General features: G+C 38.7%; 1 protein-coding gene across 1 annotated transcript in view; it reads right to left on the bottom strand.

Annotated features, from left to right (window-relative positions):
• Positions 1 to 25,955, bottom strand: part of ALCAM (activated leukocyte cell adhesion molecule) — a 114,929-nt gene that overhangs the window by 2,057 nt on the left and 86,917 nt on the right. The window contains exons 4-15 of the mRNA XM_058829214.1: positions 25,713 to 25,777; positions 25,245 to 25,332; positions 24,230 to 24,412; positions 19,453 to 19,580; positions 17,701 to 17,830; positions 12,048 to 12,160; positions 11,054 to 11,189; positions 10,841 to 10,978; positions 9,248 to 9,376; positions 8,487 to 8,525; positions 8,048 to 8,165; positions 1,150 to 1,264 (exon numbers count right to left, since the gene is read on the bottom strand). Of these exons, the coding sequence (XP_058685197.1) occupies positions 1,177 to 1,264; positions 8,048 to 8,165; positions 8,487 to 8,525; positions 9,248 to 9,376; positions 10,841 to 10,978; positions 11,054 to 11,189; positions 12,048 to 12,160; positions 17,701 to 17,830; positions 19,453 to 19,580; positions 24,230 to 24,412; positions 25,245 to 25,332; positions 25,713 to 25,777 (1,355 nt within the window). The 3' untranslated portion in view covers positions 1,150 to 1,176. The remainder of the gene's footprint in view (positions 1 to 1,149; positions 1,265 to 8,047; positions 8,166 to 8,486; positions 8,526 to 9,247; positions 9,377 to 10,840; positions 10,979 to 11,053; positions 11,190 to 12,047; positions 12,161 to 17,700; positions 17,831 to 19,452; positions 19,581 to 24,229; positions 24,413 to 25,244; positions 25,333 to 25,712; positions 25,778 to 25,955) is intronic.

Here is a 25,955-nt window from a genome sequence, read left to right as displayed (position 1 = left end):
GTAATTGCTCTATATAATCCAATAAATCCTAAATATTTAAAGCAAAACTTGTGGCTTGCATTTGAAAAATTTGAAAATTTCAAACAATACTGACATATTGAAATTGTTGACAGTTGCACTCATTTAAATAAGAAACCTTGTTATGTAAATATGAAATATCATAATCCCACATGCTTTAGACCCCTGCTACCTCAAGAAGCTCTCCAGTGCTATTTACTTAAGATCACTGAAAACCAGGGCTGTCTTCAGCTTTCCTGTGGAGGAGCTTACAATGCAGGCACCCTTGGACATGTAATACTCTCCTTTTTAAGAACAGTTGATGACTAACTCAACAAACCTCTCTACGGTTAGCTGGTTTCCAGACTCTTGTGTTATCCTAGTGTCAATTTTAAATGGCCTAAACTGGCCAGAAGAATGGTCTAACCCCCTCCTTTGGATACTAGGAGGAGAGCTGCAGCAGTGGTGTATATTTGTGTGAGCACAGGGTGGTGCTCTTGGTGCTCCTGTAATTCCCAGCAGAACTTTGGCATCTGCCAGATCAATTGTAAACAGTTTACTTCATACAGATCCAGCAGGGGAAATGTTCAAACCTGTTACTAATGTAATACATGGTGTCTCTTTCCAGGATAAAACTGGTCACAGTACAGGTGTGTGAAATTTGGACTAAAGAGAATTGTTTTGTTCTAAGGGAAGGAAGTTTCGTGACCTTTGCATTAATGATGAAGAAAGTGACCAAGGAAAATGTTGCTTTCAGAAAAAGAAGTTCCTGTAAACATTTCAAGTCATAACTTTAAACTTTCTGAACTCTACCTAGCCATACTCTTCATATAAAGACATACATATACATGTACATGAACCGCAGTGGTATATTATACAATCCTATATTTTCATTTCCTCAAGCACATGCATTAAAATAAAGCCAAGTATTAAGTTCCATCTAAATGTCAGGCTTTTTTTTATATTTGTATGTGCAGCTCTGAATTCTAAACTGGCCAAAAGCTTGAGTCTGTCTGTCCTAAAACTATACCACAAAACGACCCCACTACTGCTTTGCCTCTGGAAGGTGAGCACCAGACCCAGCTAAAGCTTTGATCACCAGAGAGAAATGGTGGACAAAGAGATCTTAATGCTGTAACATGAAACACTTACCTGGAATGATGACTGACACATTTTCTCTTAAGTTTCAGATTTATGATTGTTTTCCTCTAGTTTTTTGTTTTCTTCTATATTTCCAAGATCTTTGTCTACATGTTTTGATGCTGTCCTATAATGTAAAGGAAGGTCATTTTTGCATGTCCACAGCATTTTGTTCCATACTCATATTAATGACAGAGCCTCCTCCCCTCACAGTGAACAGAAAATTTTGGCAGTTCTGTTCTGAGCAGAGCAACAGGTTTGCATATGTCTGTAAATAGGTCAGTGACACCAGATCCCCCAGTGCTGTGAGTACCACAGGAAGCACTGCAGCAGGACTCTGTGGGTTTGATCTACATCTCGAGGAATTCAGAATCATTCTGAGCTAGCAGACATTTAGTAAGGTTAAACCAGTTGAGGAGATCCATGTTTCTTGACAAAATAATTGTGCAGCTTGTTTCAATAAACATGAGTCTGCTTTAAGGGGTACTAAAAACGTTACAAGTGTGGCTAAGATATCTTGATCGACACAGCAATCTTTTGTGTACTTGTAGTAAATGACTTTCAGAGCCCGTGCCAAACAGAAGCTCTTTAAATGTGAAGAAATTCATGAAAATTCTGGCAACACTGAAAAAAAAAAATTAAAATCTCACTCTGGCTTGTAGGTCTGTGTTAGCTGTGACTGACAAGCTTTGGGTAAAGATGAGATTGTGTAAATGTTTGAGGGGGGAAAAAAAAGAGGTATGCCTCATTTAAAATAGCAGGTCCTCCTTAATGCAAGTAGTGGTGATGAATTAATGAGTTAAGTGCTTAGTTTAGCTTAGCACAATAAAACCACTATGCCATTCACTTAATCTGTGAGAAGCCTCACTGTCTGCCAAGGTGAAAGATTCCTGCAGTGCTGCGATAACATTTTGAAGGCCCCAATTTTTAAAATGTAAATGGGCAAATGTATTTGAGTGGGACAAAGTAAATCCCTTGTGTCAAAGCAGATTATCGTATCCGCATTTTCTCTACAGATAATTTGTTTCCCCTACAGAAAAGTACGGTCTGCTGTGACAGACTGATGCATATGCTCACCCTTGCTTCAGGGTAAAGACCCGGAGTGACGCTGACTCGCAAAGTACAATGAAGACACAGGTTAGATAGTGACAGGGCACGCTGACACCATGCAGGAATGCTCCTCCCAGGCCGGGATCATCGCTACTGGGGCGCTCCTGTGCACATCCTCCATCTGAGCAGAGGCCGGGACAGTGGCTGCACGCTCCCTGAGCCCTGGGCTGAGGACTCTGGAGCAGTGCTGCTGGGGCAGGGAGCTTTATTCCGTGTCTCTGAAGAGCTCCCGAGAGAGTGCAAACACACCAAACCCCTGCCCACCTCTGGGAGTGCTGCTGAAATGCTGCTCTCCAGCCTGACCTGGAGTGCCAGGGGAGCATGGCATCCCAAATCCCACAAGCTACACCGAGAGGGACCACTCTAAAAATGTTTTAATGTTTTAAAACTGCATTGATCTTCTGCTATTGGTTTAGGGTGCCTCTGTTATGTTTGTGTGACTGACAGGAAGGTGTCATGCTGAAAATCCATTTACTGCCAAGATCTGAGCTCCTCTTTATTACAGGCAAATTTAATTCTAAAAGTGCTGAGACAGTATTACAAAGTAACTTGTTCTATGGTGGTAAATTTCTATTGTGCAGTAACAATCTATTTTTTTCTGGTATTCAAAACCTGAAACACGTGACGTGAATAAAAGGAAAGGATGTGAAATGCAATGAAGAAAATTCAGTGCTTTGGTATACACTGACCTGTGAGCTTAATAACCTTTCACAAATCTCTTTAATCCTAACAAAAAAGAAACAACCCCTCAAAAAAAAATCCCTCGAAAATTAAGAAAAGTTTAAATTTAAAACATGTTTGGTTTAGGTTGAGCACATAATTTGGCTTCTCATGAGGCTAGGGAGTCTTTTCCATAAATAAATCTCACAAAATTGGAGACAATAAGGGAAGAGATGAAAAGCTGAAATAATCTGGACTCAGGCAATTACCTGAGCTGAAGTGAGTTGGATGTGACAATGTAGTATCATGCACATCTGTCCTCATATAACTGCTAATGTCTGCTCTTGGAGACTGGATAGACTACTGGCATGGCTCACTGGGATCCATATTTTTTGGCCTTTTATCAGTTTTACAGTGCCCAAATCAGACTGAATCTCACCTGATACGTAACAGCAGAGGGAACTGTCTGGTCTTTGATTAGGTTAAAAGTATTCAATGACTAATGTCAGGACATTCTGCAGTGCAATCAGGTTTTGATTTTTAAAGTAATCTATTTTAGTTCTACATTCAGTCAAACTAAATGTCACCTTTATTTTCCTAAAGCCACACTGGACAAAAATGGGAGACTTCAGGGGCAGCACTAACTTTGAAAGAGGCAGGTGCTCCAGAACTCTTTTGGAGGATGTTACAAACCACTTGTTTGAAATGAGAGCAGCAGAAGTTTGTCAAGTCTGACAATCAGATGGATTTAGATTCTCAATGCCTGAGACTGAAAGGCAGCTGTTTATTTATGATGATTTGGTGATCCTGCTGACCTGGCTTTTTGCTCCCCAAATAGCATTATCTAGACAGATTCACCACCTCAGCACAAGCAATGCTGCTGCAGTTTCTGGTGCTGTCTAAATGGTGTCATTAAGAGACAAAGGAGTTATGTTGCAGGAGGTGTGGTCCACAGGCAGTGCTCTGCCAACAGCAGAGGAACAGCCGCCCCTGGCACAGCACCAATCCCCAGGGCTCCACAGATGTGGCTTGGGTTTGTAACAGAAACATCTCAAAACACGGGGTCCATCGCTTCCTGAGGTGACTTCAGCCACAGGACAAATGGTCCTTTTCCAGCTTAACATTCAACGGTTGCTCCTTACTTTTTTGGGGGATTAACTCCTGCCAGCTTGCTCCATTTGCAACTCAAGATTGACTTCCTCATAAAATCTGAGTAGCTGGGCAGTGGAGCCTGAACTGATAGAAATATTCCCAAGGATCTACCCAAAAGGGAAGACAGCCCACTTTGCCCAGACCTGGAGCACTCTCACACTGTCACTACCTGCAGCTCCACAAAAAAAATCCCACACCTTTGTATGCTGTTGTTCTGAAGAGTGAGAAGTTGGTTGTGTAAATATGAGTTTACTCACTCTTTTTTTTTCCCCTTTAAATTAATTTGTAAATCATGGATCATTCTGAGCTCTTGCTAAGATTATGACTCATTTATCTATGCTTGCTCTTCAGGAAAATAATTATCCTCAGGGAATCCTAATCAAAATCTCTCTGTAAGTAGTACCAAAGTGAGATTTTTAGCATTCTTTGGAGTGTGTGTGCTGTGGGGCCACTATTTTAATGGATCTTGTTTGGATACTGTTCATAGCATTGATTGTAATATGAAGACCATTTTCCATGATAATTGTCTTGCCTGCTGTAGTGTAAATACAGACTACATATAGCTGGCTCAAAAATTTCTGTAGGGTTTTAATTTCTGATTTCTTTTAATCTCGCAAGTTAGGCCTTGCCCTCAACACTATTTAAGGAAGAAAGCATGCAGTGGTGTTTGGCCTTGTTAGCCAGCCTTGTGATTATGACAGGAAAGATGACACACATCTGTGCAGTTCTGGGTGCTGAAGCAAGAGCCATGAGTTTCATTAAAGTTAGACTCGACTGCACTGTTGCAATAATTTTCTAGGAGCTAATGGTTTTGTACATCCCAATCTGGACTAGCTGCAACCTCCTTATTTAATCCAATCTTATTTTCAAATGTCTATCAGTAGGAAGAACCACAGGGATATTATAAAAATATTCCAGTCATCAAGAAATGGGTGACCATTTTTAATTTGTGTCACTTTTATATTAGATTTGTGTCATGACCTGACACTTTGAGAGATGTTTGGTAACTATGTCTTTTCTCTGAAAGGGAACTGGGTGAAAACCAACACAAATGCTAAGTCTTGTTAAAAATATAGTGCTTTTCTCACATATTTGGCCCACCACATCTGACTCATATGCTTGTTTTCTATAAAGGATCAGAAAAGCAGAATTGTTATGCTTGAAGTGTTCGGTTTCAGAGATGCCAATAACCTCTGTCATTACTGTGACCTAAGAAACATTTCAGGAGCTTGATGTGCTCTAAGTGTGAACAACTTTAAGACTGCTGCCATGATTCAGCTGGTCCAGCTGAAGTTTCCTTCACTGGATGTTGAACCCCTTTAACCTTGATCTAGTCTCATGTGACTGGAGATTTGGGCACCTCCAAACTCCAGGGACAAAACTGAGGCCAAGCTACATGCAAACCTCCATGACTCGAGAGCAGGGGACAGGGTGCTGAGTGCACTATTTCCTTTCTGAATCTTTAATTTCTGCTGTACCCTCAGCAGTTTCTGGCAAGGTGAAAATTTCATATATGAAGCATTTACCTCACATGAATGTCCCGCAATCTCTCAACTGAGGCCTGACACAAAAATTTTAGAAAGATTCTGAAGTGCTGAGTTGTATTCTGTTCTGTGCAGATTCGTTTACAACACCCTTCTTGGAAAAAGGAGAAATCTGCAGAGAACAAGTGTCTGGCCTTCTGCTCAGATGAAGGAGAAACAAGGCATGCTGGGGAAGGTGGCCTCAACTCTACATTCCAGAGGAGGCTGGTTGCAGGATGGGGAATACAGATGAGTCTCTGATTTATGGGATAATATTCACACTGAAAAGAATATGTGGCAATAATCAGCTTTTCCATCAAGTGGAGCTGAGGCAGTGAGTAACTGTACAAGTGATTTATTGTGAATGTATTTCAAGGCTACAAGTATAATTCCTACTTAGTGTGGATGACAAGACAATAGAAGATTATACAAACCACAACACCAATAACAAAAAAAATAATGTTTTTCTTGCCTCGGCAGACTCGGAAAGTTCTGTGCTGCTGCCTTCTCAGACTTTCCTTTGGCGTCACTTTGGGGATAGAGATTAGGTGAGTTACTGGTCAAGGGTGGGTTCAAAAAATAACTACTACCTGCTGGCCTGGATGGAGATGGGGGGGTTGTGTCCAGAGGTGTAAGTTGCTTTTTGCAAGGTCTACTTTGATTTCTAGACTATGAATCATAACGAAAACTTTGTCAGAATAGGTACTGACATTGTGCTTGCTCCTGCAAGTATGGTGTGCAGAAAGCCGGGAGGATAACAACAAGATCAATTTAAAAATAGACAGAGAACAGGAGATTGTCAATGATGATACATCAATTAAGGGGCTTAGAAGCCAGCAACCATGTGTAAAATCCCAAGACTATTATTTAACTATAAAGGCATTTTTGTTTCCAGTGAATCTGTCTAGTCAATTTTAGCTCTAACTTCTCCTCTAAGCTTTAGGAAGAGAAGCTGAGCATGAGGAAAAAAAGTGGTGTCCATTTTAAATTACTCTATATCCTATCTTTGAAGCAGAAAAAACTACTGGAATTCATAAACTCATCTCATGCTATATTCTATGATTCCTGCCAGCTCTCCCCACACTACTCAATGGTGTAAGAAGAGATATTTTACCTTCTCTGCCCTTGTTATACTCAAACCACCTCATCCAAAGAAATCCAAAGCAGTGTACCACAGTTTTGTGACTCCACATTCACAAATTTGAAAAGGAATGACAAAGTTATCATAGACATTTTTGCAACAGTAGCAAAGTGTTGGAGGAAGAGAATTATGTTTTTACTTTTAATTTTTTACTAAAAAATGCATAAGCTTCAGAAAAAAAAAAAAACAAAAAACCCTCTATAGTATCTGAATGTGGTTCTGTGCATGGGTAATTTATAACAATTCTATATTTGATCTGGTTAGTTGTGGTTGAGCCAAAATCTTTGTGTATTATAAAAAATAAAAAAAAAAAGAGCATTTCTTAGCTGGTGGAGAATTTCTTGCTGTACTTTCACATCAGTGAAAACACGCTTGTTCACAGCAAAATCCCACTGGTGTATTTTAGATTTCATTTGATTCAATTTTAATGGAAGATCATACTAAAACCAATTGAACTTCTAGACTGCTTTTACACCTGTACTGATTGGAGCCTGTTATGCACAGCCACTTAACCTCCCCTGCTCAGAAGCAGCTGTAAGAGCTGTCAGAAAGACAGCCTGCTCCTGACTGCCCTCAGCTCTCCCTAGAGGCAAAGGAATGGGAGCAAGACCGAACAGGGCACACAGTATTAGCCAGCTTCAAAAGGATGGAGCAACATGGTCACTTCTTGACACCTTCCCATTTATTTTCTGAAGTGAGCCTCTGTGACAGGGAAGAAACTTGAAAGCAGGCAGGCATCACTTGAAAATGCTATTCTATGCCTATGATGGCTAAAACCTGGATTGGGATGAGAGCTCCTAGATTTTTCTGCAACAGAAACTCTATTTTTACCAATTTTATTTCAAAATCTCAAAGTACACATGAACAAAACAATTAAGGATTCCTTTTCTCCCTGAGATGGTTGATACATATTCTGTATGTTATTCCATTTTTAAAGGAAACAAGCTAGCCAGTTTCTAAATGAAGGCAGTTTCTAGCATCACTACAGCCACACAGACTTCCACACATCAAGTTCCACAATTAAGGACCATATTTAAATACAAGAGTCAGCACAGACTTGGCTGTCAGGAAACAGGACCTCATTACTACTGTGATCTATGAAAATCTTAGAACTCCACCTCCAGGAGATGAGTCTCATTAAGCATTAGGACAAGCCAATCAGAGGTACTAAGTTTCCTTTTGCTACCAAGTACACCTACTGTAACAGCTTTTCCCCACTCCAGAAAACTGGAATGCTGTAGAGGAAGGAAAACAGGTAAACATACATCTCTGCTTATCACTGTTATTTTTGCAGCTTACTACAAAGTTTTCAAAAAATTCTTACTTTGATTTCTTCACATAGAGCCAGTAGACAACACCTGCAATCAGAGCAACCAGCAGAAGGCCGACCACAATTCCCACTATTAGCTTTGCCTGGTCATTAACCTTTTCACTATTGTCATCTGAAGCAAAGAAGAAAAGTTAATGAGATGACCTATGGTAAAGTAAAGCATTACATACAACATTTCTAAAGAATTTTCACCAGCAACAAAAAAAAGGATTAGAAAGAAAAAGAAAAAAAGAAAAAAAAAAAAGAAAAATGTAGACATTGTTCTTTAAATGCATTTTTAACCTTCAAGAAAGTCACACCTTAGTCAATTACGGCACCAGCTATTTCAAATCAAGTCCAACTTTAAGGGATTTTCAGGGACTTGTGCAGTGAACTGAAAAGGTCTTGAACTGAGACAAAAGTAAGGGCTACAGAAAGAGGAAACCATACATACCACCTCTATCCTCTGTCTCATCATACTCTGGAATACTTACTGAAAGGAAAAATGTTAAAATTGAATTAAAGACAACACGTATTAGACCTGAACATCACCTTTAATTACCTATTCACAGCAGTGACAGAAACTGGAGCAGTGTTTGCCAAACAAGGTATTTAATCCCATCTTTAAACAGAAATCTTTCCTTTGTAACTCTACTACATCTATTAGAAGAATCTTACTCTAAACCTATAATACTCAAGTCAGAAATATTTTTGATTGAGTATTTTTATGCTACCTTTCTATAGCTTATCATTACCTTTCACCATGAAAAGATATTTTAATGTGATTAAAGCCCAGTATGGCTGATTTCTGTTGTGAGTCAAGTCATACCAGTAATAATAAACTGGAATTTAGGGACTAAGAGATAGTGTTAATTTTGTAATACAGCAAGACCTCTGTCTCGTAAACGAAGTATTACTTTGCAGCATTTTGTACTATGATGTCATTCTATTATTTTGTAATATTGTTTAGTTTTGTAAATAGAGGCTGCTAGCCAAGAAAGCCATGAAGACTAAGAGACTTATTGTAGAAAACTATCAATAAATTTTATGTACTACTGATCCAGAGTGGATTTACAATTGCTTGACTTAAGACAAAAAGGTTAAATATCTTAGCATCAACATTACTATGCAGACCTACTCTTCATTTGAGTGTGATGTATGGCTACTTTATGAGAAACTGTAACTTTAAGGAAATTATCTTTAGAGGACACTCACTAGCAGAGACGTTCATGGAGGTCACAGTCCTTTCTAGCTCATTTTCTGCAATGCAAGTTAAAGTTACATTTTCCTCAGGAGCAATTACAATTTTACTGGAAAATTTCCCATTAACATATTTTGTCTCCTCTGTCTGAAAAGGTGAAAAATGAAGATTAGTATCCTTTAAAAACACAAAGAACAATACATGCATTACTTGTATTACACATTGAAAATGTTCAGAGGGAAATATCTTTCAACTAATATGCCAATTTTTGAAACAATAGCATGATAAATACTACATTGTTTTATTAAATGATAATGTGAATATTTGAAAGAAAAATTTGGCCAAAAAAATCCATTTATAGATAGGATAATGAGTACTTTAAGACCAATGATAAAAAAGATTTTTTTCTGAAAAAGTTAACAACATTCTGAATTTGTTTTTAATTCAAGTATTTAAAAAATATATCCAAGTGAAAAAATTCTCAAAGAAAATGTCAAACATCTAACATATAATTTTTTCCATTTTGCTGTTTTTCATTTATGTCACTATAAGGAGAACAAATGTTCCAAGTTTTCCAGTTTCCAGCTTTCCAAGCTACTTCCACACTAAGCATTATTTTGCCAACCTACGTGTATCTATCAGCACCTATAGTATCTGTACTTTAATATTAATGTGTTGTTCCTTAAATTTGCTGTACATCATTCTTGGGTAAATGCAACACCTAGAGAAAATTATTTTCAATCATATATAAAGCTTCAAGACAACTCCTGCCCTATACCTACAAGTAAATGGACAAATTTTGTCAGCTACACATAACTTCTGTAGGCTTAAAGCAAAACCTAATGAAATGTAATGGAATCTACAGGAGCACTGTACATTGTACTTCCAACCAGACAGTAGAGAGGTCTCATTTAATTTTCCTCCTAAGGCAAAATGTGCCAATTCTTTGCATGGGATTTGACAATCCATATAAAAATACTTCATTTTGCATATTTTCCAGGTATATTTCCTCCTACATACAAGTTCTTCCTATTAATCCCTCAGGATGAATGCATTATTGTTCTGTTTCCAGTGAGAAACAACAGGTATAACCATACAAAAACAACTATAAATATTAGGATAAAAGCTGCAAAGCTCATAAGGAGCTACACTGCATGTAACTTCTGATTCACACATGCCAAATTTCATCACATTTCACTCAGTTAATGCCTACATCAAGTACCCATTTGCTTTCTAATGTAAGTTCTGCCATTCCACTATTATTTGCAAATTCTTTATGCAATGGCAAAATCAGCACATTACCCAGATAAAACGTCTAAGTACCTTCATTTAAAAAATGCATATTTCATTTGTAACTTTTTCTTTTTTCTTCCAGCTTCAGCTTGTAGCCAGTGTATCTCCTTTGCCTTCACACGTTCTATTCAAAAAGGCTTTGCCATAAAAAAATCATCCACGTAAGTACCATGTAGCTACAGCTACCACACTTAACCTTCACTTAGATAAATGAAAAAGACTTTCCCTCAATCTCACTATCTCAAAAATGTTCCTTGATTTTAATTTGCACTTCCTATATGCTAATTTTTTGGTGAATAAAGTAATAAAAATACTTGCTTTATTTAGGATGCTTCCGCTGCCCGTAACTGTCCACTGCACTGCTGGTTTGGGGAAACCTTCCACATGGCAGATAATTGTTTTAGACATTTTATTTGTGTTGGTTTTCTTGGTCATTTTGATTTGAGGTTTTCCTACAAGAACAATATTACAGTAAAGCTTTCTATTTTAAAAGAACAATTAACAATTGTAACTATCTGCTTGCTTACCTTCCACAATAAGTTTAAGTGTCTGTCTTTTCCTCAGTCCTTCGACCTCCTGTAGAGTAGTTTCACAGACGTAGTTTCCAGCATCTTGATACTGAAGACTTGAAAATGATGGACTTGTTTGCATTCTGGTATTATCCTGATAAAGGCAGGAGTTAGAAATGACAGAGACCAACTCACAAGACATTAACCCCTTAATGACAAATGTGACTGGTATCAAGAGAAGTTTTCACATGCTTCGGAAAATTAGAGCCTCACTTTTTTAAGCTTTTTCCCCGTTAATAAGTACATTTGGATATACAGTATGAAAAATGGAAGCTGCTGGAGATTTATAGAAGCCATCTCCATTCTTCTTGAACAATTCTGCTTTTACATCAAGAGCATAGATGGGATCAGTTATTAGCTCTAAGTTTTTCTGGTAGGTTGGCCAAGAGCACGAGTGATAAAACATATTTGAGACACAAGCAGCTCTCCTTTAGGCCAGGCTTACAAGGTCAACACATGCTCATAAACAACCATTAGGCATTGTTACTGCAAGTTTGCAGCACCACAGCTTTTGCATAAAGCCACCTTCTTCAATAGCTTTTTCGCTATCTGACCTCTCAACCCTTGTCCTTTTGTCATGTTTATCAGAAACCAGACCAAACACACCTCTGACAAAATGCATCAGAATTCCTCCAAATGGGTTTCTTTTCTCAGAAGAGCCTTACTCTCAAAGGGCCTTGTATAGACCATTTCAAAAAATTTGTATTTGTGTTACAATATTCCTTAATTCTCTCCATTTAGAAGCTGAGCTGATAATTACAGTAACTGATTTTCAGTCATCAATGTGAGTAGATCTCATTTTAACCACATGCGTAAGACCCATTTTAACAATATTCTTTAAAAAGCCCAATGAACAACTTCCTTCCTTCCTTCCTTCTAAAACACTGAAGTAGCGGCAGTAATATGAAGAGGTGAACACTCAGATGGAGTGTGAAATAGATTAATTACTGACCTTTATCCAAAACACAGTTGCATTTCTACTAGAAGAAATCGTGCATGACACAGGCAGGGCCTCTCCAATCTGTTTTGTGACTTCTCCGCTAGGAGTAAGCTGCAAATCCAAATCTGGGATAGAAAGAACATTTGTAAAAAGTTAATCTCAGAAAGCCTGGCCCATTTCAGAGGCTTACCAAGAAAAGAAAATGTGACTAATTGCACTCATTAAATTCAAGATTTCATTTCTTCAATAAAATCTAAGTCAATTTTACAAGGAAGGGAGATGAGAGAATTATTCCAAAACAGGCAATGCAGAACATTCATATTTTTGCTGTAATTATAGGCTAAAAGGAAAAGCAAAACCTCAGTAATCACTAGACAAATGGATACATTTTTTTCACCTTGTTCTGCTGAAAGAATGACAGAGTAGGCACAAGAAGCAGAAGTACTTCACATAACAGTATGTGCATCTCAGAAAGGGAAGCACAAAATGCTCTGAGGATAGCTTACTATGGGGCAGGTAGAAATGCATCTTCAGGGGATGTCTAGTACAGGTGGTAATAAATAGTAATTGTGGAGAGAAAGGCAGATCCAGGAGTACTTTTCTTTTGTGTGACAAAACGAGGGGATTTTTATTCTCAGAATCTAAGGGGGGATGGATAAAGAAGGTCAAAGAGGGTGTATGAGACATGATACTGACTGAAGGGTTGAGAAGTCTAAATTAGAGGGTTGGGGAAGTGCACATGAAGCCCTTTATTTGCTCTCATTTGTAATTTAAAATGCCACTTTTGTGTACCTCAAAGAAGAGTCCAAGCTCTGCGTGACATATTTAAGCTCCAGGGAAATTGCAGTCAGCGACAGCTGTGTTTGATACAAGGCAGGGTGAGAGCCACTAACAGAAACATCAGGAAACACTGCTCTGGATTTTTCCTTAGTGTAAGGATTTGGTGGGCTGGTCATTTTCTAAAATTTTAATCCTACAGTGAAAGAAGAACAGAGTTTGCCAATCCCTATTCTGCTTCCCCTCTGCCTTGCTTGTAAGCCAGGTTGCCTGGCTGAACGACTAACACAGATGTGTAACACACACAAACACATGAGGCCAAAAGCACACATGACTTCATCTCAAATACAGTACTTGCTGGAAAAGGACTGCAAAGCCTCCTTTTGGCTTTTAAGCAGAGCTTAAGGACAGCTTGAGACAAAAATCACAGAAGAGGAAAGTGAGTTTTCTTTAACAAAACAGTGAACTTCACTACTGGCTTTATTCAGTGGTTGTCCCGGAAACACCGCTGTAATTAAAGGTGGAACTTCAGGGAACAACCTGTTCCCTGTAGTAGAGTTCAGCCTGTACTACTGGTCTGCAGCATTATTATCTGTGTCACAAGCCCAATGTCTTGTCTGAGAGGTCACAAGAACTGCACTTTCATCTGCGAATGAGTCAAAAATCTCAATGAGATAAAATGGCATCTTGTTTCTGTATTCCCATGGCGATTTCCTATCCTCCCTCCTGAAACCAGTAAATAGAACCAAACTATTCTCCTGTGTCCTCCAGAAGGAAAAAAAAAAAAAAAAGAAATAAAATAACAAGACTCCTCCAGTGAGCAGTATATAGATTTGGATAGCGTATGGGATGTGTTTCTTCTTGCTTTGTGATGTCCTTAAACACATTCTACAAGGGCAGAGGGGTAGATGAAGAAAAATGAAGAAAAAGCTAAGATTTTCTTTTTTTTTTTTTCCCCTCAAGAATTTCCTTCTACATATACTTAGACCTTTGGTTCTTTGAAGCAAGATAGCACCTCAAACCCAAGAGATCACCAAAGACCATTCAGAAGGCATTCCTCTTGCATTTGCCATAGGAAGCAAAAAATCATGAAAGTTTTTGCCTTCATCTCAGGCTAGACTGACACTGAGGCCAGAGCAATCCTTCAGCCCAGTCCTCCTCCAGGGTGATCTGACTGTGCCCTGCTGGCCCCTTTGTGAGGTGTAACTGGGACCACAATCCCTCCCATACCGTGGTCTTGGGTGCTGTAGCAGTTCAGGAAAATGTACAGTGCATAAGATGAGCTACATAACTCAGAGCAGTATTTGTGTGACTTATGAGGCAAGGCAGAACTAAGCTACTGTTTAACATAGGATCCCCTCTAGGAGCTTCACATGAGCAACTTGATTTAGCTTAATTTTCTGCCAGTTTATCTGTAGGGTCCACAAAGAAATGTGATGTAATTACCTTTACCTCTCTACTTAGAAAATAATCTCTCTTTGGTTCAGAGGTATGAGGAGAAAACATTTTTTGCATATAGAAAACTGTCAAAATTAAATTTTTGTCTCCATTAAAAGAAAACTTTTCTGTGAGAATTTTCTGTACATTTCATGTCTGGCTTTGAAATGTTCTTCAGAAACAAGCTCCTCATCAGGAACCATTTTCAATATATGCTAGCTCTTAATGTGGTCTCATTTGAAGTCTTGCATTGATTTCAGTGCTGTCTTTGCATACCAAGCAGGGCAGAGAAGAGACAAACAGTGCATTCTGCACGTATCACCACATCATGTGAGGATGGTATGGAATTAATGTGGGCAAGGCTGGAGCACACATTTCAGTTTGGAAGCTCTGGCACATCTAGGACAGACTCCCAGCACTAAAAGAAGGCCTCTGATGGAATATTGTGCTACAACTGGGAAAACTATGCAGGCACTTTTTTTGTTGTCTGGACTCCATAAATAATCTGGCACATAAAATAGACAACTGGAAACTTCTCCTAGTATCTTGAGAATAGATTTTTCCATGCAACATGGTGGTGATTTGCAACATACAGGTGATTTCCCCTATATTTTCAATGGCTTTACTGAAAGACGTGACAAGTCAAGACAAGGCTATAAAAATATCTATACAAATACAAATGCTATTCTCCTAAGACCTTTAATTTACTGGATGGTTTGTAGAATGCATTTTAGCAGAAAGGAAAGCAACACAAAGAGGAAGTTCCACAGACCTACTTACTTCACACTAGGTTTTATGTGTAGAAATAATTACAGAATCATAGAATGTTTGGGCTGGAAGAGATCTAAAAGATCATCTACTTCCAAGCCCCCCTGCCATGGGCAGGAACACCAGCACTAGACCAAACTGCTCAAATCCCCACAGCAACAGATATTGAGAGGGCACTGTGGGTTGAAAGAGCTGCTTCTTTACAGCTGAGGGAAGATATACCTGGCCTCTAGTTCTGGGTGCTTGCCTTGCCTCACTCAGGGTGTGCTTCTACATCTCTGTAAGTGGTTGTAAACAGCTTTTGCCCTGGTCCCCTCCCTGTCAGATTTGCTCATCTGACCCTGGGCAAACTCACTGAAGGAACAGAGCTGGCAGAGAATTCACAACCTAGAGTAAAAAACCCCAAACCCACAACATCAATCCTGCTCTGTTGCTCCCTCTGTAGAAGGACAGATCATGACAACCACAAGCACTCTGTTCTGCTGGACTTTAAACTGGGACATGGCTGCACAGATCCTGCTCTGAAGGGCAAGAGCTCAGGTTGTACAGTTTGGCCCTTATTTTCCATGGATAACACAGGGAATCCTTCACCCCCCACCTCAATTTCCTTCATAAATAGTTTCCCTAAGCATTAGGGGTAACTCAGGTGCTTTAATGTCAATTTTCAGCTTTCTGTAAGTCTCATAATTTACAGTCAACTTGGAAAAGGGGAGCTTGGTACTCTCTACAAAACATATTTGAGGATTATGGCATGATAATGTTTTCTCGTACCATCAAGAAGATTTCCCTACCTAGGCCCAGAAGAAATCAGCGTCATTATAATGCTCCATAAAATTGGTTTGGGAAAAAAGCACTACAGCTAAAATGTAACAAATTACTATAAATAGTTTCCAGAATTTAATATTATTATATTGCCTGCTTTTTGTTGTGTTAGTGGTTGGATTTTTTAAAAAGAAAATAAAAAAAATCCAAAATGCTGAGATTGGATGTGAAGAAATGAAAAGCCCTGACTCCTAATCAAGGTTTTTTTTTTTTTAGTGTAACAGCACAGAGAGGAATATTCATCCATATAAAAGGTGAACAATAAAGCAAAAGAGGGAGAAAAAGTAGGATTTGATAGGCATTAATAAGTATTATCTTAAGGACGAACTACATGCTTCAGAAATGCTTTAGGCCAGCATCAGCCAGACACTGAAGTACCTTAAAGATAGGCCATGGTCTGGACATTCAGGAATTATAGAACTATTGCAAGCCACTGCACCTCACTTTAAAAAAAGGCTTTATTTCAGATAGAGGGGTTTTGGAAAAACAAAACAAAATGAACCCTAAGTAAAGTGAAGCAGTAGGGTACTGGAGTGCATCTCTGAGTTCTGAGTAGCTGCATTAGCTGCCAGCACTGGGAAGGCTCATGTCTAGAAATTACATGTTTCTCTGGCATAGTAAAGCTCTTCAAATGTGCAGACAAAATGGAAGAGATAGGAAAACTGCCTTGTTAAAAATAACTTGGCGCTGAGGAAGCCATTTTTTAGAGTAATTATTTATGAAAGTACAAGTAGACATGCAATCCACTTGGAGAAAAATTAAAGGGTCAGTTCAGAGCAAAGCTACCTTTGCTATCCAGCAGTTAAGAGGCAGTAACACAGGGCCCTTTTCAGGTTTGACATGCCCAACTCTTGGCAAACAGAATGGGAGGGCAGGGTAACAACGGATGATCTTATTAAAGACAAAATATTCATTAAATATAATAGCGTAATTAATCATGTACTAATATATTATGCATGTATTGTACCTCTTCCAATGAAAAAAAATTCAAAACCAAGTATAGAAACATGGAATTTGTTTGCATGTAAAGTATAACTACAGTGGAAGCCTTTAAACTTCATTATCCTTCAGATACCTCTGAACCTGTCAACTATTGATGCTACTGTGAAGATTACAGACCATCAATGTTTTAGGTGGAAAGTACTGCTCCTGGCTTGAGTTTTATTTCACAGCTTGTGATAGTATAGCAGTTTGAAAGAGCTCCTGCTCTTGTCTCCTTCATAAAGAGATTAAAAACAACTATTGTTTCAATGGTTCAACCAGTTCAATGTCTGTTCTTGAAGTGTTCCTGATAGTGTGACTAGTGTCCAGCTAAAGAAAATTTACTGAGCTCTGTAGCTCTCATGATCCTGGGAAAAGTAAAAAAAAACCCGCCCAACTTTTCCTACGTGAACATAACTTCCTAAGTTTCTTTTCTAGACTCTTTACATGTTAACCTCATTGAGGGGATGGGAAGCTGACTATGAAGAATGACCTTCAGTGATAGTGGATAAGCTTCCACCTTTGTGTATAATCTAGGGCACAGCTGAAAAAGAGTAATTTTCCCTATATACGTTCACATGAGATAAAATACGTTCACATGAAAGATAAAATAACAAAATTCTCACTGTATGTGACAGTGTAATAGAACCATATACTGTCCAAAGTTACATGAAGTGAAACTATCTAGCCAAATAATTGAGAAGGTCAAGATTTTCAAACTGAAATACATTTGAATAAAGAGAAATGACCAGATGGTCCTGTAAACCAGTGCTTCACCTGTAGGTAACTGCACTGAGCTGCACACACAGCAGAGAAACCATCCCAGGAGATTCAAGATCAATTTGTATCCTGCCTAGGAGTGCAGAATGCAATGACTTACAGTGCACAGTGATGGTGGTCGAGTCCATCATGCTTTTGTCTGTCAGAGAGCACTTGTATTCTCCCGTTGCATTTCGTCTCACATCTGTCATTACGTAAGTATCTGAGCTTCTTATTCCTTCTGTTTCTCCCTGTGGGTGGAAAACAAGACATTTACTGTACATGGGCCTGCTAAACCCACTAATTTTTGTTGAGGATTTTTTTAATTATAAGCATGGTGAAATACTCCCCAGTATGTATAGACATGGCATCACTGAAGTGTAATTACCTATTAGTTAAGCTAATTTTTGCTTCCTGTGTGATAACATAATTTAATAATTACAAAAACTACTACAATCAAGAGCTTATTCTTTTAATTGAATTGCTAACTCATTTTAAGAGGATGTTGAAATACAAAATTTGAAAGTTTAGCAGAAAAAAACCAGTCTACTGCAGAAGTACAGTAAGTATTGCAGAAATCAAAACAACAAAACAAATTGTGTTTTTAAATCTGATTCTGATACATTCAGTTTAGGACAAATCATGAACTGAGTTGTACTGCATTGCACGTTTTTGAACAGCTCAAGCACAGTGGTGCTTTGAATTAGCCAGCACATGTTGCTTTATGGCAGTCCAGTTCCCCCCTTTTCCCCTGACTTAGATCAGCTTTGAAACAAGCATCGAATGATAACTCTAATTCCTATCTCTGAATCCAGAAAGAGATTTATAATACCTGTGAGCTTTTCAAAGAGATCACCCATTGCAGCTCTCCTTGAGAGAAAGGACCAGTATCAGGGAGCAGGGAGCCTGAAGATAAGACAAACTCTGGTGTTTAGCTCACTCACTGTGATAGTGGAGCAAGGAGAGATACCAGATACTTTTTCACTGGCATTTAGTGAGTTTCTAGGATGACTCACTGAATCTAAATGGCTGTTCTGAGATAAGGACTTTGGTTCCTGGCTCCCCTCGCTCTCTCCAGCAATTCAAACATGCCAGAAGTCCAGAGCAGATGACGATTATGTTCAGAGGGTGACATGCTGGGTTTGAAATATCTGAAAGGATACCACTTCTTTTGGCTTCTCGCAAGAGCAGCTCTGCTCAGTGCCTCAGCAGGAACAAATAAGGCATATAAAATAGGAGCAGGAAGCAGGACATGGGAACAAGGACCAGGAGTCTTAGAATATAAACCCACATCTTTCTGTGGATTTCACCAGTACAAAGAAGATTGATGGTAACAAAGCCTTTATTTTTGTCAGTTTGTGTCTTACGCATTTTACAGATTTGTGCTGTCACACACATTTTTTGTGTTGTTATGCCACCAAACAATTAACTGAAGAAAAGAAATTGCACAAAGATTAATCTGTGAAAGTCCAAAAAATAGCTGAATTAATTTGCTCTACTTTCACAGCTGGATCTGTGTTAGGACAACAGATGAGATGGTTTTCTTCAAGATGCTGAACTGCAGTAATCCAAACTGTTTATTAAAATACCTGATGATAGGAAATGAAGCCTTGTATTTTTAGTAGGTCTAAACTCCTAAAAAACTTGGCTGGACTGGGGGGAAGGAGAGGTTTTTTTCAAAAATATTTTGCCAGCTGAGGTGAGACATTCTCAGAACATGATATAATGGTCAATGTCTATCTTCAGTGTTTGTCACATCGAATTCCTTTCTTCATTTGTTACAAAACCACGTAGACACTGACATGCAGCAATGTCTGCAGGAAGGAATGATACAGAATATTTCACTAGGCAGTGACAGCAAGGCAGGACTTACTGGAATGTAAAACAGGAACTCCTGTGGAGGAGGGTTGCCATTTCCTGAGCACTTCAGAGTGATGTTATCGCCCTCTTTAATGGTACTACTTTGAGGCAGCACTTGAATAGTCACCTTCTCTGTTGGGTCTGTGAAAAGAATGTACATATTTAATAGCTTCATCGTAATCCACACAGCAACACTATGCATAAGATATTCATGGCCCAAGAAAATGCAATTTTATCATCCTGCAGCCGAAAATATTTGCATGTGTAGATCTTTTTATAAAAGAAGTTGATGTTAATCGCACTTTCTATATTTTTGCCAATTAAGTGCAAAGAAGTCATACGACATAAAATTCATTTTTCTTTTCCAAAATACCTGTAACTGAAACAGCAATGATTACAACCACGTCATGTGCTTTAAAGCAAAAGAAATCCTGATTAGTATGAACCATTTCATGGTGTGATTTCATTATGAGGGATTAACTTGTCCGCTGTGAAATTCCCTGTTTGGAGGACTGCAGCAATCAGAAAAACAACTGAAGCTCTCAAGGCCATGTATTAGTACTAGATAAGAGCCTTCTGGCATTAAAAAGAAATAAATATGAACTAAACGACTATGTTCAGCCTATTCTATATGCTGATCACTACAGGCTTTCAGGAAGATAAATCTGGTGAACATAATAGGACCCTTAACATAGTCAACAGAACAGTAAACGTAACATACTTCTGTCATGTTCACTGAAGTTGAACTATAACTTATATTTTAATTTCATAATTTTTTTAAAGCAGAGTATTCTTCAGCAGATCCTATTCTTTCTAAGTAGAGGCCTAAATATAATTTTTAAAAAACAAAGTAAAATGAACAGAATTAAAATAACACGGGCAGATAACTCTCACTATTTGAATTTCAAAGGATAAATAAAATTCCATCAAAGATGCCAGTCTTGCATTAAGATACAGCACAGAGCACCTTATTAGACACTAAAAAATCTCCACAGCAGAGCAAGCCCTGGCTGACAGGTGATTTTGTGTGTTTAGTGAAGCGTGTGCTCTGCAGCCCTCCCGACGCTTCAGGCATTCATCACGTCTGTCTCCTGTGGGGACATTTCTCAGTACCACGAACTGCATCTCACTGTGGCCTCTCAAGCACTGGGAGCCCTAACACAGCCCAGCACCTCAGCCCTCCCCAGGGCAGGACAGGATTCCAAGAGGATTCCCTCTTGGTAGCTGTTGGGCCAAAATCTCAGTTTCAGGAGCTGCTGCAAAATGTCCTTCCTCCTTTCAAGTTCATATTAAGGTAAAATTATCATAAAGAGTGTCTAGATATATCCTGGAATTGCTTAGGCTTTGTCTTGAGACTGAAATGGGAGCAGTTAATAAAGAGTAAGACTTTTGGACTTTAATTTAGAGCATGTTTTCCCCACAGAGATAAACAGAACTGGGTTAAAAATGGACACCATTAAACAAAAGTTACACTCTTGAAAACCACCAGTCTTTTCTGTAGAAATATCCTACCCTTCTATCTACTGTATCAACCAGGAGCAAATTTTAATTTAATTTGCTAAACTAGAAAAAAAACCCAAACCTACAGAAATAAACAGCAAAAGACTATTTTAACTGTTGTCTAAGATGAAGAGATCATTCTTCTGAGGAAGAAGTATCCTGAGAACAGGAAGATGGTGTCCAGTGCCATGCAGAGTGGTGCTTGGTATGAATAATGTACTCCCCTGCTTTCAGTAAGAAACAGGAGCAGCCTGGTGAAGGCACATTTTGCCTCTCAGTGGCACACATGCCTGTCTTGGCCCATCTTACTTGGTGATTTAGCAAAATTTGCTAAAGATTCTGCTTTCTACAAGAGCAAAATTCCAGGAGCCAGCACCAAAAGGCAGCCATTTAGTAAATGAATGCTGCTATCCCAGAGCTGCTATCCCAGCCACTGTGCCATTTCAAGGAGAACACCAATGCTGGAAGCAGCTTGAGAGCAGAGGGTATTTGACTCTCATCTGTAAAGCAGTTTATCCACAACAAGACAGACACCTAACAAAGGGGCATAACTGGAAAGTCTGCTTGACAAATATTATCTTTTTACACTGATTAATGCTGAGCAGAACTCCACATAACTGGAGCCTAGATAATTAAACATCTGAGATACTATCTACCTGTCCAGCTCCAAGACTTCTCTCGTAGTACTCCTTGCTTTCAGTAGCTTCCTTGCTTGCAGCTGCAAAATGAAGCACGTAACTGCTGCTAGCTGAGCTAAATTATCCTAATCCAAGTAACATCCAACACAGCAAGAGCTAATTCACTCTTCTCACACTAGGTTACAGTGGCTGGCTCCTTCCAGGATATAAACTAGCTATTAAACATTTAGACTGCACTAACTCAATGCAAAAGATAAAATAAAAAACCAAAACAAACAATAAAGCATTTCTTAGATCCTGACTGAATAGATATATCTTAAAAAAAAAAAAAAAAATCTTCTGAAAGCATAACTTTAGTCATGCTCTCCCCATTTTTTTAGAAGAAGTTGCAAGGAATGAGCAGCAGGTCTTTATGATTTTGTTCTATTGCTTTAGAGACGCAAGATATCACAGTTTTGATAGTCAATCTAAAATAAAAAAGGCTGGAAGACTTCCATTTCTTAAGAGTTGGAGTCTACCATTTTTTTAATCTGCATTGTATTTGACTCATTTAAAAAAAAAAAAAATCACAATTATTGAGAAACTAATTAGGAACACTGAACTAAACTAAAAAAACAAAACCAAATCAGACAGGTCATTATCATCAAATAACAGCAGTCATGACACACATCTGTTGAAACTTGGACATCTATTAATGAAGAATTTCACAAATTCATTTGGAGATGCATTTGTTCAGAGTAAGGAACTGAAGCTACAGCAGATGAAAATATTCAGAAAGAAAATTGGGTAACTCCGCACTCTAAAGCCAAAGTTCATAACTGAGGCCTCTTCAGTGCTGAAGGGCGTGCCTGCCTCCCAGTATTTGCTAATTAGCAGCACACTGCTGGAATTAATTAGATTGTGTGTCACCAGACCAGGACTGAAAGAGCTAGGTTATCAAACATTAAATCTTTATACAGAGGGCACACTACACATGGCCAGTGACCATCCCAGAGCCATGCAGTCTTTTTTCCCCTTCATACTGGGTAGCTCTTACTTGCAAGTGCATGCACCACAGAAATCTGGAACAGCCTCACCCTCAACAGGTGAAGTGGCCCTAATGCATGAAAGCAGAGGGGAAATGAGGACAGCACAGCATCTCTTGGCAAGAAATAGCAACAAATACTTTCTGGTCATTACATTTCTTTCCTGGGAACGTCTGCCATGCACAGCAGAAGTTATTCATGGTCCTCCACAAATGACAGAAAAAAACACAGTGAAATTTGGTACTCAGCTTTATAAAGCAAAACCAAAAAAATAAGAAATGCCACTAGCTCTAAAGTGATGGGATAGGTGTCTGCAGGCTTGAAATGTCTATGGTATTCCCATGGGCAACAGCTTCCCAGAGGTGTTCTTCTCCATTCATTCTGCCGGTTGTCATTCTGGAGAAACAGCTGGTAAAAAGAGAACCCTAACTTCAGATGAAACCAAAGACCAGCTGCTCCAAGCTTTGGTTTCATTAGATCAAGGTCAAAACTGATCCCCTACCCTGTGGCTCAACAAATTTTACCTGTAGAGAGGAAAGACAACTATTGTTGCCTGTATGTCCAGGCAGAACATACACAGCATTTCTAGCCCCTGGCTTTTGTTTTCAAGCCAATGGTGCATTCACACTAGCTGGAGAAATCCACTGCCTTACTTTCTTGGTTTTCAGCTGGATTACACAGTTGTCATACAACATATTGCTAGGACATAGATGCTGGACTGTACACTTAGACCCTATCATTCCCAAAACAGGGACTCATCTTTTATAAGATGAGGTATTACTTGAAGTGTGCAGAGAGGTAACACTTGACTGGACATATTGTCTGTCTCCTGTTCCTCCACATCCTGCTGTGACCTGTTGCCTTCTACAGCCCTTCAGACTTGTCATTTTACAAGACTTTGAAATGTCTCTTTCCCTAGTCTCTAAATGCTGCCACCTCCTCTGATCTTTCCTTGCCAACAGCCTGTTTTGTTTATTCAAAGGAACATTATGATTTCCACATCCGTCAGTAACACAGTAAGGAAGCAGCTTTAGAATTCAGTCCAGTTAACAGCAATTATTTACACAAATTCTCTACTTAAAAAGTAGAAAAAAGTCTACTTAAAAAGACTTAAAAGTCTACCAGTATTCAAAATACACATTTTTAACGTGAAACACAGCATCTTACAGCTGTAGAGAAGCATTTTCTGCAAGGTACACAGCCAGCATTAACTGCTTGGTGCTGGCTCTGAAAGGATGAAAAACATCTGAGTTTACTAAAAACTGTACTGTGTATTTACTACGTATTTCAGGGGGCACAGAGAGTCACTTTTATCAACCACTATAACTTCTCCTCAAATTCTCAAAAAAGCTACTTCACTGTAGCTTTTTATGGCTATCACTTTTCTCTTGACAATGGAATCTTGATATTCAGTGTTCTATTGTTAGGAAAAATGAAATCTCAGATAAATCTGAAGATGATAAAAATGACCTTGGCAATGTACTCAGACCTTCTTAATGCAAATCAGTTTTGAAGAAAGCATTTCAACAGCCAAGAACTCTCTAATTTTGTAAACTGTTTCTGATTTTACTTTCCCCTGCCCCAGAAGTAGATTTTGTACAGCAAAGGATGCTTTTAGGTAACTTACAGTGAACATCGAAGACAACTGGTTCAGACTGCATTGTTTTCTGGCCAGATGGTCCATAATAAGTCACAATGCAAGAGAACTTGGCATTTAGATCTTCCTTTGTTGGCATGTACTGAAGAGACGATGTCATGGTGAAGAGTCCAGTTGTTCTGTCCACAATTTTTTGCAAATTTATGACCACAACTGAAAAGGAAATAAAGTTGCAGTGTCAGACAGAATTTGCGACCTTTTTCCTGTATGCTGTTGCCTGTTCTGCATTTGAAATCAGGCTGCAAACACAAGAAACATGACATGTTACCCAAGAGATTGTACAGTTGTCCTCTAGTACTGCCACTGAACTATACCAGGAACATTTTACCAACAACACACTCCTAACCTACCAAACATTTTACATCAAATCCAAACAAGAAAACTAGCTGCAAACTGCTAGGGTTTTTAATACAAATATCAGCCTAATTTGTGAGACAGAAAGAAAGCCTCAAAAATGATGGCAAAATAATTAGGATCATATTTATTTTTTAAGCATTCTCTAATTTATGGAAGGAAAAATACTGTAGCCCTATTGGTCTGTCAAAGTTGAAAAGACGGAAAAAATATAGCTGTTCTTACATATCCTGGAAAATAAATAGTTTTACAAGATGTTGGCCTGTATGGTCCAAACCACAATATTGAGCAGATATGAAACTGAGACAGTTTATAGCTTATCAGAAGTTGGAAATTAGATACAGATCTCTATTAGTTACATAGGCTCAAAAATAGCTTTGTGAAAGCATTAATAAAGGCAATATTCCTCCTGGTGATGTGCATTTAAAACCGGGACTAAAAGAGAAGGATTATGTGGTGTAGCTCAGGTACTCTGAGAGACCCAAACATCTCCTTCCAGCTGTATCTTTCCATGTGAGCAGTTTTCCTCAAAGGAACAAGACATTAAAATAAGGCAGAGCAACCCTTTTAAGTTCTTCATGCACACAGCCATGTGTGAGTCCAGGGACATTGGCCATGACCAAAAACATACCATCATCCACGGGCTGCAAAACTCTCCCGTTCTTGTACCACGTGACATTGCCCTCAGGGTAACTGTCTCTTGAAACGCACTCCCCAAGCTGCAAAGAAGACAGGAATTAGTCACTTGTTTTCTCCACTAGGTTTTAACATCATTCTCTTCTTACTTACGTCGTTTTGGGTCAAAACTTCTAGAAAGTTCAAATGCTTAACCTCAACCACTTCTCTTAAAATAGGGCATATCAAATTGGTGAGGTACAATTTGGAAGAAGGTGGTGGGTCTAACAACAGGGTGGCCCTTGTTTGCAGATCAGGAATAAATAGAGTAGTGGCAAGGCAACTGCTCTGTGCTCAGCCTGGCTATAGACTCACAGGCAGGTGCTCATTCACCTCTGTGAGCCATCACCTCTGCCTGTAAAGAAGTAAAGGGATTTCAGGCAGCCGTTGGGAACAAAACTGTGAGGGAGAATGCTGCTCTTACCATTTGTAGCTTCTCTGTTTCTAAGAGGTTTGCTTGATGTAAGATTTCTGGTTGAGAGGGTTGTTCTAAAACATAAATAGGATAAAAGTACTGGTGAAGGGAGCACAAACAGCTGTTTGAAAAACAAAAAAAAAATACTAAAAATATGTGGACTTTTGAAATGGAACAAAATAATCTAGCCTGATACAGTCTTATCTACAATTTCTCATTAAAAGAAGAAAAGGTGAGGTACTTCTATTTCAA

The sequence above is a fragment of the Poecile atricapillus genome, chromosome 1, assembly GCF_030490865.1.
Source record: "Poecile atricapillus isolate bPoeAtr1 chromosome 1, bPoeAtr1.hap1, whole genome shotgun sequence".
Classification (NCBI taxonomy): domain Eukaryota; kingdom Metazoa; phylum Chordata; class Aves; order Passeriformes; family Paridae; genus Poecile; species Poecile atricapillus.
The sequence above is the reverse complement of the archived record's forward strand: the minus strand, read 5'-3'. Positions and strand labels throughout refer to the sequence as shown.